Genomic DNA, 12,456 nt, shown 5'->3' with positions numbered 1-12,456 from the left:
TTTGTCGGCAAGTTCAAATGTCCAAAAAGGGCCACAATATTCTGAAAATACCCTAAATACTAGGGATCGGTAAGTCGACTTTCGATTAATCGATTAGTCGACTTTTTGCAGTTAAAAGTCTAAAAATCGTGGTCGACTTTTGGCTGGAGGGAAAATCGCATAATCGATTATCTTGTGATCGATTTTCGAGTTTGCCCATTGATTGCTGACTTGGCGGTTTTTTATTTTCACAAGAAAACTCGAAAATCGACGAATAATCGATCATAATCGATTTTCTGCGGATATGAAAAAGTCGAAAGTCCAGTTTTAGGACAAGTGAAATAATCGCCAGACCGAAAAATCGCATTGTTAGTTTTAGGCCAAGTCGAAAAGTCTAAAAATCGATTATTGCATTCCATTACCTACCCCTACTAAATACATTCATACATTCATACATACATTCATTACATATGGGTGACGTAGGGGATGAGAGATACCAAGGAACGGTCCTGACCGGCTTTAACATGGCAAAGTCAAGTATTTATCTTGGACACTGACCTCCCCGTGGTGTCACATGGGGAGCTGCCTTTAACACCCGTTAAAGGTAGTGAGCTAAAATGTGCCGCGCGTTCACACATAAGAACGTTAAACGCGTGGTTTTGGGCAAAGGGTTAGTAACCCTCCCCTAGAAAAATCAGCCTACTATGAAAAAAACAAAGGAAAAGAAAAACAAATCCCTCAATTTCAAAACTTGGCAAGCCTGTTCGCTGTAGTGTCAAATTTCTGTGTGCTCTGTGCATTTTTTAAAAAAATTCAATTTTTAATTAAATTAGCGTGTATACGTTATCAAAAGTTTATTAAAATTATTAAATAACTTATTGTCTAAATATTGTGCTAATTGGTGAAGTGTTATTAATTACATTTGTGCTAATAAGCTCCTTTTTTGTGTTGAATTTGTCTAATTGGCTATTTCGTTTTGTGCATATATTCTGTTACATTAGCTTATTGTGTTGTTGTAACAGCGGTTATCATATCAAAACAGAGTTGCCAAAGATTGCTTTTTTTAATAAAAGGATTAAGAAATTCAGCTACAAAATCTCCAAAAAATTTTAACTTATTAGTAAACTGAAATATAGTTAACATGGTCTGTTCATACGAAATTTGTAATATTCGTGATGATAGTGAAGTTTGTGTTACATGTTGGTTTTGTTTAGATCAATGGCATTGTAAGTGTGCTCGTATGAGAGTAATAGTTACTGACATAATTAAAGAAAATGATGGAATTCGTTGGTGCTGTCCCAATTGTAGAAAAATCTCTGCTGATTTTTACAATTTTGCAAAGAATCTACATTCCGAACTAGTTTCAATTAAAGGGGAACTTTCCATAATTTGTTCCCGTTTTGATAAAGTTTCAAATTTGTTTAGCAAATATCCGGATTTGGACGAATTTGCATCGTCACCATCGGTTATCGGGCAGAAACGCAAAAGGTCGACGAAAAAGAGTACAGGTAAAACTGTTTCTAGTCGTAAACCTAGTGTTTCTCGGGATACTGTAGTACAATCGGATCCAGTTAATATTTCTGATACAACTGAATCTGGTCGTGCTCAGTTATACGCCAATGTTGTGTTGGATAAGCCTTTGGAAGTAAGCAAGCAGTTAAAGGAGGTTGTAGCAACTCCTGAGTTAATGAGTACTGGTGGTGCTAGTCTTGAAAAGACCTCACAATCTGCTCAAGGTATTCAGGAGTTGGCAACATCCTTGCCTGTTGTCTCTTCAAGGGGCTCATCTGCCAATGTAGGCCATACCCAACAACCTGTGCAAAGATCATTATCTATGCCTCCAGCTATGAAAATGGTATTTGCGTCAAGGTTCCCTCCCGAAACGACGGCTGACGAAATTTATGATTATATAAGATCAAGTATTCAAGGAGATTACTTTCTTAAATGTTACAAGCTTCGTTCAGCATTTTCGGAAAGTAGATCTTCTTTCAGGATTGTTACTAATCAGTCAATATTTAATCAAATTATATCGAGAGAATTTTGGCCTGTAAATGCTTTTATAAAAGAATTTGTGGAAAGAAACGACAAGTTAGCACATTTGCCTCCGCGAACAGCTACAGTTTCAAAAAACTAAAAAATTCTATGTCTATATGCTATCAGAATGTAAGGGGTTTAAATACAAAATTAACTCGCTTATATACTGATAGCTTCGGTTTTAATTATGATGCAATTGTTTTATCTGAAACTTGGTTAAAAAAATCTGTATTAAATAGTGAAGTTTTATGTCCGAAATATCAAATATTCAGAAATGATCGTGTTGCTAAAAAAGGTGGTGGAGTCCTTATTGCAGTTGACTCCTCTTATTCCACTAATTTAATTGAAATAAATAATATTCCTGATATTGAATTTTTAAGTATATCCATTGAACTAGGCAATTTTAAATTATTTATAACTTGTTCCTATATTCCTCCTTCTTCTCAACTTGACATATATAAAAAACATTTATCCGCAATCAGTTCAATCGTTGGAAATATGAATGAAACCGATCGAATTTTGGTTCTGGGCGATTTTAATATGCCCTCTGTTAAATGGCTCTTATTACCAGATTCTGAAGCTCTAACACCACTAACATCCCGGGCGAATGCTAATCAAGATACATTCGAAATTGTTCGTCGATTTTGTGACCTCAATCTTCATCAAATAAACGATATACTGAATAGTTACGATAGAATCCTTGATTTAGCATTTGTAAATGTTACTCAATATTTTGAAATAATTAGAATTCCACCAATTTCTATTCCTGAAGATATTCATCATCCCTCATTATGTATAACCATGACCCATAATCATTCCTTTGGGGAAAATCAGTCCAAAGTGTTAAAAACTGTCCTTAATTATAAAAAAACAGATTTTCGGAAACTCAATTCTCTTATTTCTTCTGTTAACTGGACATCGGTATGTCTTTGCAGCAGTGATATTGATCTTGATATTAAAATTAACAAATTCTATGAGATCATAAATAAATTTATGCTTGAATGTATTCCAACTATTAAAGTCACAAATTCTTATAAATTTCCATGGATTACTCCTGAGTTATCAACTATAAAAAATTCCAAAAATAAACTTTTTCGTAAATATAAAAAGTCAGGTTCTTCAATTGACTACGCCAATTATTCTGTAGCTAGGTCTAAGTATACGCTAGAATCTCGTAGATCATATAATGAGTACCTTAACAAGATTAAAGAAAATTTTAAGTCCAATCCTAAGTCCTTCTATGACTTTGTTAATTTAAAAAGAAAAACACCTTCTAAGCCCTCTTTATTGAAATTCAATAATCAAGAATTTACTAAAAATACAGATATTGCTGAATGTTTTGCAGAATTTTTTGCTACAACTTATTCAAGTGCATCTTGCCAAATTAGAGATACATATCCTTATAAATTACCTCAGTTCGATGAAATTTACATGCCTTTCTTACAATACCAAGACGTTTCCAAAAGTCTGCGATGTTTAAAACCCATTAAAAGTCCAGGTCCCGATGGAATACCTAGTTTAATTCTGAAGCATTGTTCAGTTGCATTGTCAACCCCTTTAACTCTATTGTTTAACTATTCCCTTAAATTCGGTCATTTCCCCGCAATATGGAAAAAGTCTTATATTGTACCTTTACATAAGTCAGGCAGTCTGACTAATGTATCCAATTATAGAGGAATTGCAAAATTAAGTGCAATTCCTAAATTGTTCGAAAAACTAATTACTTCTGTAATTTCCCATAAAATTCAACCCATGCTAAGTCCATATCAGCATGGTTTTCGTAGTGGTCTTTCGACCATAACAAACCTTATAGAATTCACATCGAATGTAATAAAAGGATTTGTTCGGCATAATCAAACTGACACAATATATACAGATTTCAGCAAAGCATTTGATAGGGTTAACCATAGGCTTTTGTTGTATAAATTAGATTATATGGGCTTTAATACTAATTTAGTAAGATGGATATCTTCTTATTTACAAAATAGATCACAAACAGTTTTGTTTGATGGATGTGTCTCAAAATCGATTGACGTGCCATCGGGTGTTCCGCAAGGAAGTCACCTCGGACCGGTTCTCTTTCTTTTATTTATAAATGACTTGCCAAACTCAATAATGCATTCTAGATTGCTAATGTACGCTGATGATGTCAAGCTATTCATTACTCATAAATCGGAAAAGCAAGCTGATCTTCTCCAGAGTGATTTAAATAGCCTTTTTCAATGGTGTAAAATCAACTGTATGGACTTAAACTTAAAAAAATGTAAACATATGTGTTTTTCCAGATCTTCTTCTTTAATAAGGCAATACAATATTAACGGTTCTCAATTATTAACTGTAGCATCATTTGTTGATCTTGGCCTTTTCATGGATCGAAAATTAAAATTTAATAATCATGTAATTTCTATTGTTAATAAAGCGCATGGAGTTTTAGGATTTATAAAAAGATGGGCCAAAGAATTTTCAGATCCCTATATAACAAAACAACTATTTACGTCACTTGTAAGACCTATATTAGAATATGGTTCTGTTGTATGGGACCCTCAATACGCAGTGTATTCTGATAAAATTGAATCAGTGCAGAAACAATTTTTGCTTTTTGCACTGAGAGGTTTACATTGGAATAGCGATTTTGTCTTGCCTTCATATACAAGCAGGTTAAAATTAATTCGATTACCTACATTAAAAAGTAGACGCACAATGTTAAACACTATGATGGTGCATAAAATTTTAATGGGTAATATTCCCTCGGATTTCTTAATATCATCTATTAGAATAAATGTTCCTTGTAGAACAATTAGAAACTATCAACCCTTATTTAGAGATTTCCACCGCACGAATTACTCTATGGGAGATCCTATTAACAAAATGTGTGTAGATTTTAATTCCATGTATTGTAATGTAGACTTTGGCATGAGCCTTGACCTTATAAAATCTAACATAATTTTATTTTTAAATGAATAGTATATAAAAATGTATTAGTAAGTAACTAACTAGCTGATGAAGTAAATTCTGTAGCTGGTTTTCAATTTCCCTCTCATACCCCATCATGATGCGGATCATGGTGTGTACGCGATCCCTACGTAAAAGGGAGGTCGCCCCCTCGGTCGGCAGGGGTGGGAAAGTGAGGCGTGGGAACGTTCGAAAAAAAAAAAACAAAGTTGACGACTCCCGCAAACGTTTGAAGGACCATGATCTGCGAATCTGTACCTGGAATGTTCGCACACTTTATAGAGAAGGTGCAGTTTACGCATTGGCAGATGTACTTGAAAAGTACAAGGCCGACATTACTGCCATACAGGAAATACGGCCAATGGCGAAGCATTGCCCATTCCATGCAAAACAGCCGTAACATCCATACTAGGATACCAAAGACTTCAACCAAGGAATCCATTGTACGATCAGGAGTGTCGTGCTGCTACCGAAGAGAAAAATGCGGCATATATGGCTACTTTATAATCCGGAGCGAGGCGTAGCGCACAAGAAAGGTATCGGGAGAAAAGGAGAGAGGAGAAATGTCTTTCCGCAGGAAAAAGAGAGAGATGGAAAAGCGGGAGTGTGAAAAGGTCGAGATGTCCAGGAGCCAGAATGAAGTCCGAAAATCCTACCAAAGAGTCAAACATCAAACTGATGGTTGGTACAGGCACCTCCTCCTGTAGAGACCAGCAAGGTAATTTCCCAGAAAACCAATCGTACCGACATCGTAACGAAATCGGAACAAAATTCGGACGATACGTCCGATATCTGCTCCGAAATCGTAATGATATCTTAACGAAAGTTGTATGAAGTGATTGACATAATTTCGGAACGAAATGTTTTAGAGACATCGGATCGATTTCGGTCCGATTTCGTAACGAAATCTGAAGAAAATCCTTGGGAAATTCAGAAAGGAAATTTCTTTCCGACATTCGTTCCGAAATCGGTATAAAATCTGAACTATTTCCTATCCGAAAAATCGTTTAGAAATCGGAACGAAATCTGAACGACTTTGCTTCCGAAATTGCTCAGATGTGTCGGACATCAGACATTTGGTTTGCTGGGTTGGTAACTGATACAGATACTGTGCTCAGGATATGGAAAGAACATTTTTCAAACCTGTTGGTATCCAGCGAAGACGACGAAGATATTACAGATCCAATCCCAGAACATGGTATTGAATGTATACCGTCCAGCCAAGATGAGGTAAAGACAGCAATAAACAGGCTGAAGAATAGTAAGGCAGCAGGACCTGACGGCTTACCAGCCGAGCTGTTCAAAACAGAATGCGACACACTGATAAGGTGTATTCATCAGCTACTTAGCACCATCTGGCAGGAAGAACGAGTACTCGACGATTGGAACCTGAGTATCCTGTGCCCCGTCCACAAGAAAGGAGATAAGATTGTATGCTCTAACTATAGGGGCATAAGTCTACCCCCGATTGCCTACAAGATAGTGTCAGGGATATTGTGCGAACGACTAAAGCCTATGTTCAACGAGATATTTGAGCCATACCAATGCGGCTTTAGGCCTGGCAAGTCCACCATTGAGCAGATATTTACCTTGCGGAGAATCCTGGAGAAGACCCAAGAGATGCAGATCGACATCTACCACCTTTTTGTCGATTATAAAGCAGCCTTCGACAGCCCACTACGTTCAAAGATATTCCAGGCTATGTCTGAATTTGGTATCCCCGCAAAGCTCATTCGGCTTTGTAAAATGATCTTCAGTTAAAATAGGAAAGTACCTCTCCGAAGAGTTTAGTACCAAATGAAGTTTCAGACAAGGAGGCGGAGACGGAGAGATGCGAAGGTCGAAATAAGTGGCACAATATATACAAACAGCCATATCGTCGGTGTCATGCTTAAGTGTTCCATACGCCATTTTTGACATTTTGAGATAAAGGTACCTTACAAGGTTTTGAACCATGCTCTTTCGGATTTTTTGGTCGGTTTTTCTCTATCTCTTATAGTTTCTCAGATATTCAGATGCCAGTATGTTCCATATCCGCTTTGTGACCCAAAAAATCTTGTCGTTTTGTTCCATATCCATAAAGCCTGGCGTATGGAACAAAAGAACTTTGAACTTTTTAGTTCCATATCCATGTCGTTCGACGTATGGAACAAAAAGAGACAAAAACGAATTGTTCCGCACCAAAAATGATGGCGTTTGGAACAAAAAATTGCCCATTTTTGCCAAGTTACGGAAAAGTGTGGCGTATGGAACAAATTTTTATAAAGGACTTGGTTTAAAAACTGAAGAATAACAGTTTCTAAATTCAAATATTTTTGATTATTGTATTGTTATATGAAAACGAAAATTTATAAATCGTTTAAACAAAAAATCCCTTGTTTAAAGACAAAATTTTGATGTAAGTCCACAAAAATATACTCAAAAAACGTCCATTCAGCTTGAAGCTAACCGACTACAAAAATGGTATTATAAGAAAATCGCGTTTAAATGTTTTATGTTACCTTAGAAATGCAAAATATCAATCCGTTTTGTCCGATCGAAATTTTTACCACAAAAAAGTAGTGATAAGTGGAGGCAATCCCTTAAATAAGTCTTAAGGAAACCTTTAATTATGGTCCTTATTGTATTTATATGAGAAAAATAAATGTTTCATTTAAAGTCCTGATTTTTTAAACTCCACAGTAGCACTTCATATAAGGGAGGTGGAACACGATTGATAAAAAGTGTTTTGGTTGAAATGTGACAAAATGTATTCCATGTGACACAAACTGCTAAAAACATGAAAAAAAGATTCCATGGAACAATTCAGCAACTTTTTGCAATTATAAAAATTGGCCATAGCTTCTAGACTATCACAGATACCTGACTAAAATATAATACTGATATATTGTATGAGTTTAGTTAAGTAGAACTGAGCTCTTAAAGTATTGGATTATTGCACCATTTTTATCCTGTATGGCCTTAAACATTAACTTGAGTTTTTCTCGAAACAGGCAAATGGCGTATGGAACACTTAAGCATGACACCGACGATATGTTACTTGCTTATGCCGATGACATCGACATCATGGGTCGTTCGGTAAAGGAAGTAACTGATTTCCTTTGCAAAGGTCGAAAGGGAAGCTGCTAAAGTGGGTCTGGCGGTAAACGGCGAGAAAACCAAGCTGATGGCGTCGACGCGCAATGCGTCCATAGAGAAGTTTTTCATGGCTGAAATACTCTGGAAATGTCGCCAGCATTACTGAGGGAAAATTTTGCCACCGTTGTAAATTTGATGTTGCTTGGCCTGGGATTAGAACCGCAGACCTTCTGAGTGCAAGGCGGACGTGCTAACCATTGCACCACGATGGCGCCCAACAACGACATCAATATTGTTAAACATATTGAGATGCAACGATTGCGTTGGCTAGACCATATCATAAGAAAAAGGCTTATAAATATGAGCCGCTTGGCGGTGCACGCAGAATTGGCAGGCCAAAGAATATATGGCGCAAACAAGTGGATGAAGAGATGACAAGACGCGGTATTCCAGAAAGAGAAGCAATAGACAGAGAGAAATTGAGATCTTTTCTAATTCGGCATATAGAACAAATGTTCTGTAATGGGCCAGCTTAGTAAGTAAGTACATATGACACTGATGGCCAGTGTAAACTACCTCTTAATACTTATTAGGAGATATTGTGAGAATTATATCTCGGATAGGTTCACAGGTTTGATTCGCATTTAATAAATTTATTGTAGCTTATCAATTAGATAAATTTGCTCAAGTTGGACTTGAATAAATGAATACAGGTAATATTACTTTTCTTTCTTTCCCGAAGCATAAGTTGTGTATTTTATTGAGGTTGAAAGATAAATCTGATTAAATATCTCTATGGTTTCCTGTGTGTCGTTAAATATTTTGAAGATAGTAAACATACATACATGTGTACATATATCAAAGAATTCCGCTTGCCAATTGAATCACGAATATAAAAGCTGTTGACAAATTAGAGGGAGCATCCATAACCAGAGTGACCTGAGAATTAAAACAGTTTCAATCTAATAAAATGGTAAATATGTACATACATATGTATATTTATTTAGAAACTCCTTAATATTTATTTGTTTTTCATTTTTTCAGAAATTTCCACAAATTTGCATCATCTTCGGTCTCTCGGCCATGGCTTATTGTGAAGTAAGCCGGGCATACTTACCTGTCGGCGGCAACAATGATATGCCACCATCAGTTGCTGAGATTAGTGGAAGAGACTTAACTGCCACTGAGAGCCATGATTTGTCACCACCTAAATCCAATGATTTAGACATTCCCGAAGTCAGATTCTTTCCTCCTCTCACGCCACGTCAGGATCGTACATTCTTTAATAACAACAACTACTATCAACAGCAACTCCAGCAGCAACAACAATTATTGCAAAATTTAGGTGGTGGCACTTTTTATCAACAATATTATGGTATCGTACCTCTAAGAGCTTTATATCTGGAACGTTCTGGTACGGGTTATCCCACTCAGCAGATTATTCCAAATGGAGCCAGTAAAGACTTGGCCAGTGGTGTATATGTCTTTAAAACCGTATCACCCAATGATATTTTTCAAGATGTTTCAGTTCGTACCGAAAAGGACGGTTACGTTTATGAAAAGAAAAAGAATTGAAATGTTTCATTCAAGGCCCTGATCTGATTTAAATGTGAATTACACATTTTATTAATAAATTTTATTACTATTGAGCATAATTTGTTTGACTTTTTATTGCAACATAGTTTGGCCACCAATTTATTAAGCATCCAATCTTGTGGAACAGGACCACGCATGTTGTATTCCGGAGAAGCACATCACTTAAACTCCATTTGCAGCTTCAAATCCAGTGATGCCTCTGAAGATATATCCATCCTTTTTGCACTTTAATAGCAATGGACTCCAAGGTGAGATCGAGGAAATATTGGTATTCATGAGTCAGAAGAATGTCATGGTTACGGCGGTGTAGGAAACCAAGCTCAACAACAATTGCAGATTACAGTGTTGTGATGGTTACAACGTACTGAGGAAGGATCGCACTATAAGTTGAGTTTGTGGTACTGCCTATCCTGTTACACGAGACTGTGGAATACAGACCTATCTCGCTTGAGCCTGGCACTAAAGATATGTACATATATGAAATTAATTAGGGTAAGAGCTTACGTATACCTTCCGCTGATAAAAAGCTGTACTCCAGGTTAAAGGTCCAACATTATCCCGCTTTTAGAATTTTAATGTTCTTCATTAGTCGTGGCATTTGTCCTCGGCAATGGTCATAGCGCTGGCCGAGCAGATTGGTAGTTTTACGTCCTGCTCGGTCAATGAGTGCCCCTACCAGAATTAGCGGAGAGTGTCACAGTTCGCCAGATACGTACAACCATCGTGTCACCTGTATTGGGATTTTCTAACGCATTTTTTGGTTATTCGGGTATGTTCTCCTATTTTTCTGCGAATTTCTTGGGACTAAGATTCACTAGGGTATTTAAAAAGAAGAGTACGCCCTGGTCCATCCATAAAATACTCGAAAAATTAGCGTAAATGGGGAGAACAAAATGCTTGAGACGTGAAGTGTGTCTCAGAACATACCCGATTCAGTAATCACACGCGTAAAATTTACGGTAATGTAAATTGAGTTTTTGGGAGAGAGCGGAGAGGAAAGAGCCCCTCTCTACTTTTTCCTCCCCGCTCAGAGGAAACGACCAGAGGGGTACAGCGCTGGCTGAGCAGATTGATAGCTCTACGTTTTGCTCGGACAATGAGAACGCCCTTACCAGAATTGGAGGAGAATGTCACAGTTCGCCATAAAAAACCATCGTGTCATCGGGTCTGACAAATGACTTTACCTGACAACCCGTCATTTCTCTTGGATCAGACCATCTCCCCATAATTGACTCCATTAACAGACCACCCACTTTCATCACCTCTGAACGCAGCACATTCGTCAATCATTGGAAAGCTGATTGGCCGAGTTACAGAGAGTTCACCAATCACCGCACAGTGCAATCCTTCTGATGTTTGGGTAGCGGAAAGGACGTTCCGAAACATCTTCACTGCTAAAGCCGCTCGCCAAATCTCTGCTGGTGGAATACTCGAAGTAAGACTACACGACGGAATTAGCAAATGAACGTGACAGGGAGCTGACACTGGAAGTTAACAGGCTGGTTGGCGAGCATAAACGGAACAAGTGGTTAAATCATCTGTAGTGTTGCCGGTATAAGTGAATTGTTGGCAACGGTTTAATCACTCTCGAACCCTGGAAGAAGGGAAGGTAGGACCTTAGCCACGTTTGGCGGCGTTACGTTGACTAACCCGAAGAGGTGCGCAAGTTATTTCAATCGACAGTTTGTCGAGCACCCCGAGAGTGACAGGGCAAAGAAAAGAGTATTACGTCGCATCAGATATCTTCCTGTCGAGGATGAACCACCGCAGTTTACAATGGATGATGTTGCGAATGCCATCGGGAACACTAATTCATCCAAAGTGTTATGCCCTGATGGAATTTATATGGTAATGCTGAAGCAGCTGGATGAGCCGGGAGTGGAGAACCTCACTAAAATTCTCAATTTGTCGCTAGCCACCCTCATTGTTCCCGAAGTCTAAAAAATGGGCAGGGTGGTCCCGCTACTAAAGCCAGACAAGGATGCCAGCAAAAGTGAATCGTACAGGCCACTTTCGCTTTTGTCATCCATGGCAAAGACCCTTGAAGCCTTAGTCCTCCCCAGTATTAGAAATAGCTACTAAGTTGCCGATCATCATCATGGATTCCGCAAGCAGCACGCACAGCACGACAACAGCGCTGCATGCCAACTCAACATATATTTGTCAAGGACTCAACCAGAGACCGTCGTGTGATAGAACAGTGATGGTGGCGCTTGACTTATCAAAAGCCTTTGATACAGTCAGGAACTCCACCACGCTGCTTGAGGACAAAGAACAGACAACCCTACGTCCAAGCTTGAAACGTTGGATAGTCAATTATATGTGTGGACGCCAGTCGAACATGGAATTCAGGAACAAGAAGTCCAAACCCCGTAGAGTGAAACAAGGAGTTCCACAAGGTAGAGTGATATCCGGAACTGTTTAACCGCTAGCTCCTATGTATACCGCCCCCTCCAGATGGCATCGAGTTCGTAACTTATGCGGATGAATGCATGATCCTGGAGTCAGGTACCTTCTTTGATGGCATCTTTGAGAGACGGAACTCCTGATTAACCGATCTTACCACCTTTTTCCACGCGAGGAATATGCAGATTTCCGCCACAAAATCTACAACCACTCTGTTCATTACATGGACAGCGCAGTTCAGAAGAGAGTTGATTGCCGTGGTCGACGGTAGCAGAATTCCGACCACAAACTGCCCCAACATTTTAAAGATCACATTCGATACTACGTTCAAGTCGTGCGCGTACGCCTCAGCTTTCTGCGACAAACTGAAAAGTAGGAACAAGGCCCTCAAGTCCCTAGCCGGCAGCACTT

At 38.3% G+C, this 12,456-nt stretch overlaps 1 protein-coding gene across 7 annotated transcripts; it reads left to right on the top strand.

Annotated features, from left to right (window-relative positions):
* Nucleotides 1-591: 591 nt before the first annotated feature.
* LOC141402134 (uncharacterized) lies at nucleotides 592-9,687 on the top strand. 7 transcript variants are annotated; one of them, XM_073982851.1, is made up of 3 exons: nucleotides 592-649; nucleotides 8,786-9,016; nucleotides 9,088-9,687. In XM_073982851.1, the coding sequence occupies exons 2-3, from the start codon at nucleotides 9,014-9,016 to the stop codon at nucleotides 9,616-9,618; spliced, it is 534 nt and encodes a 177-aa protein (XP_073838952.1). In that variant the 5' UTR covers nucleotides 592-649; nucleotides 8,786-9,013; the 3' UTR covers nucleotides 9,619-9,687. The 7 variants fall into 7 exon arrangements, with proteins under 7 accessions (XP_073838952.1, XP_073838956.1, XP_073838951.1 ...); XM_073982855.1 differs by lacking the exon at nucleotides 592-649 and adding an exon at nucleotides 742-880 and having other exon boundaries at nucleotides 8,872-9,016; XM_073982850.1 differs by lacking the exon at nucleotides 592-649 and adding an exon at nucleotides 1,027-1,123.
* Nucleotides 9,688-12,456: the final 2,769 nt, after the last annotated feature.

The sequence above is a fragment of the Musca autumnalis genome, unplaced genomic scaffold, assembly GCF_047663935.1.
Source record: "Musca autumnalis isolate F117 unplaced genomic scaffold, ASM4766393v1 scaffold_4, whole genome shotgun sequence".
Classification (NCBI taxonomy): domain Eukaryota; kingdom Metazoa; phylum Arthropoda; class Insecta; order Diptera; family Muscidae; genus Musca; species Musca autumnalis.
This window is presented reverse-complemented; position numbering and strand designations above follow the sequence as displayed.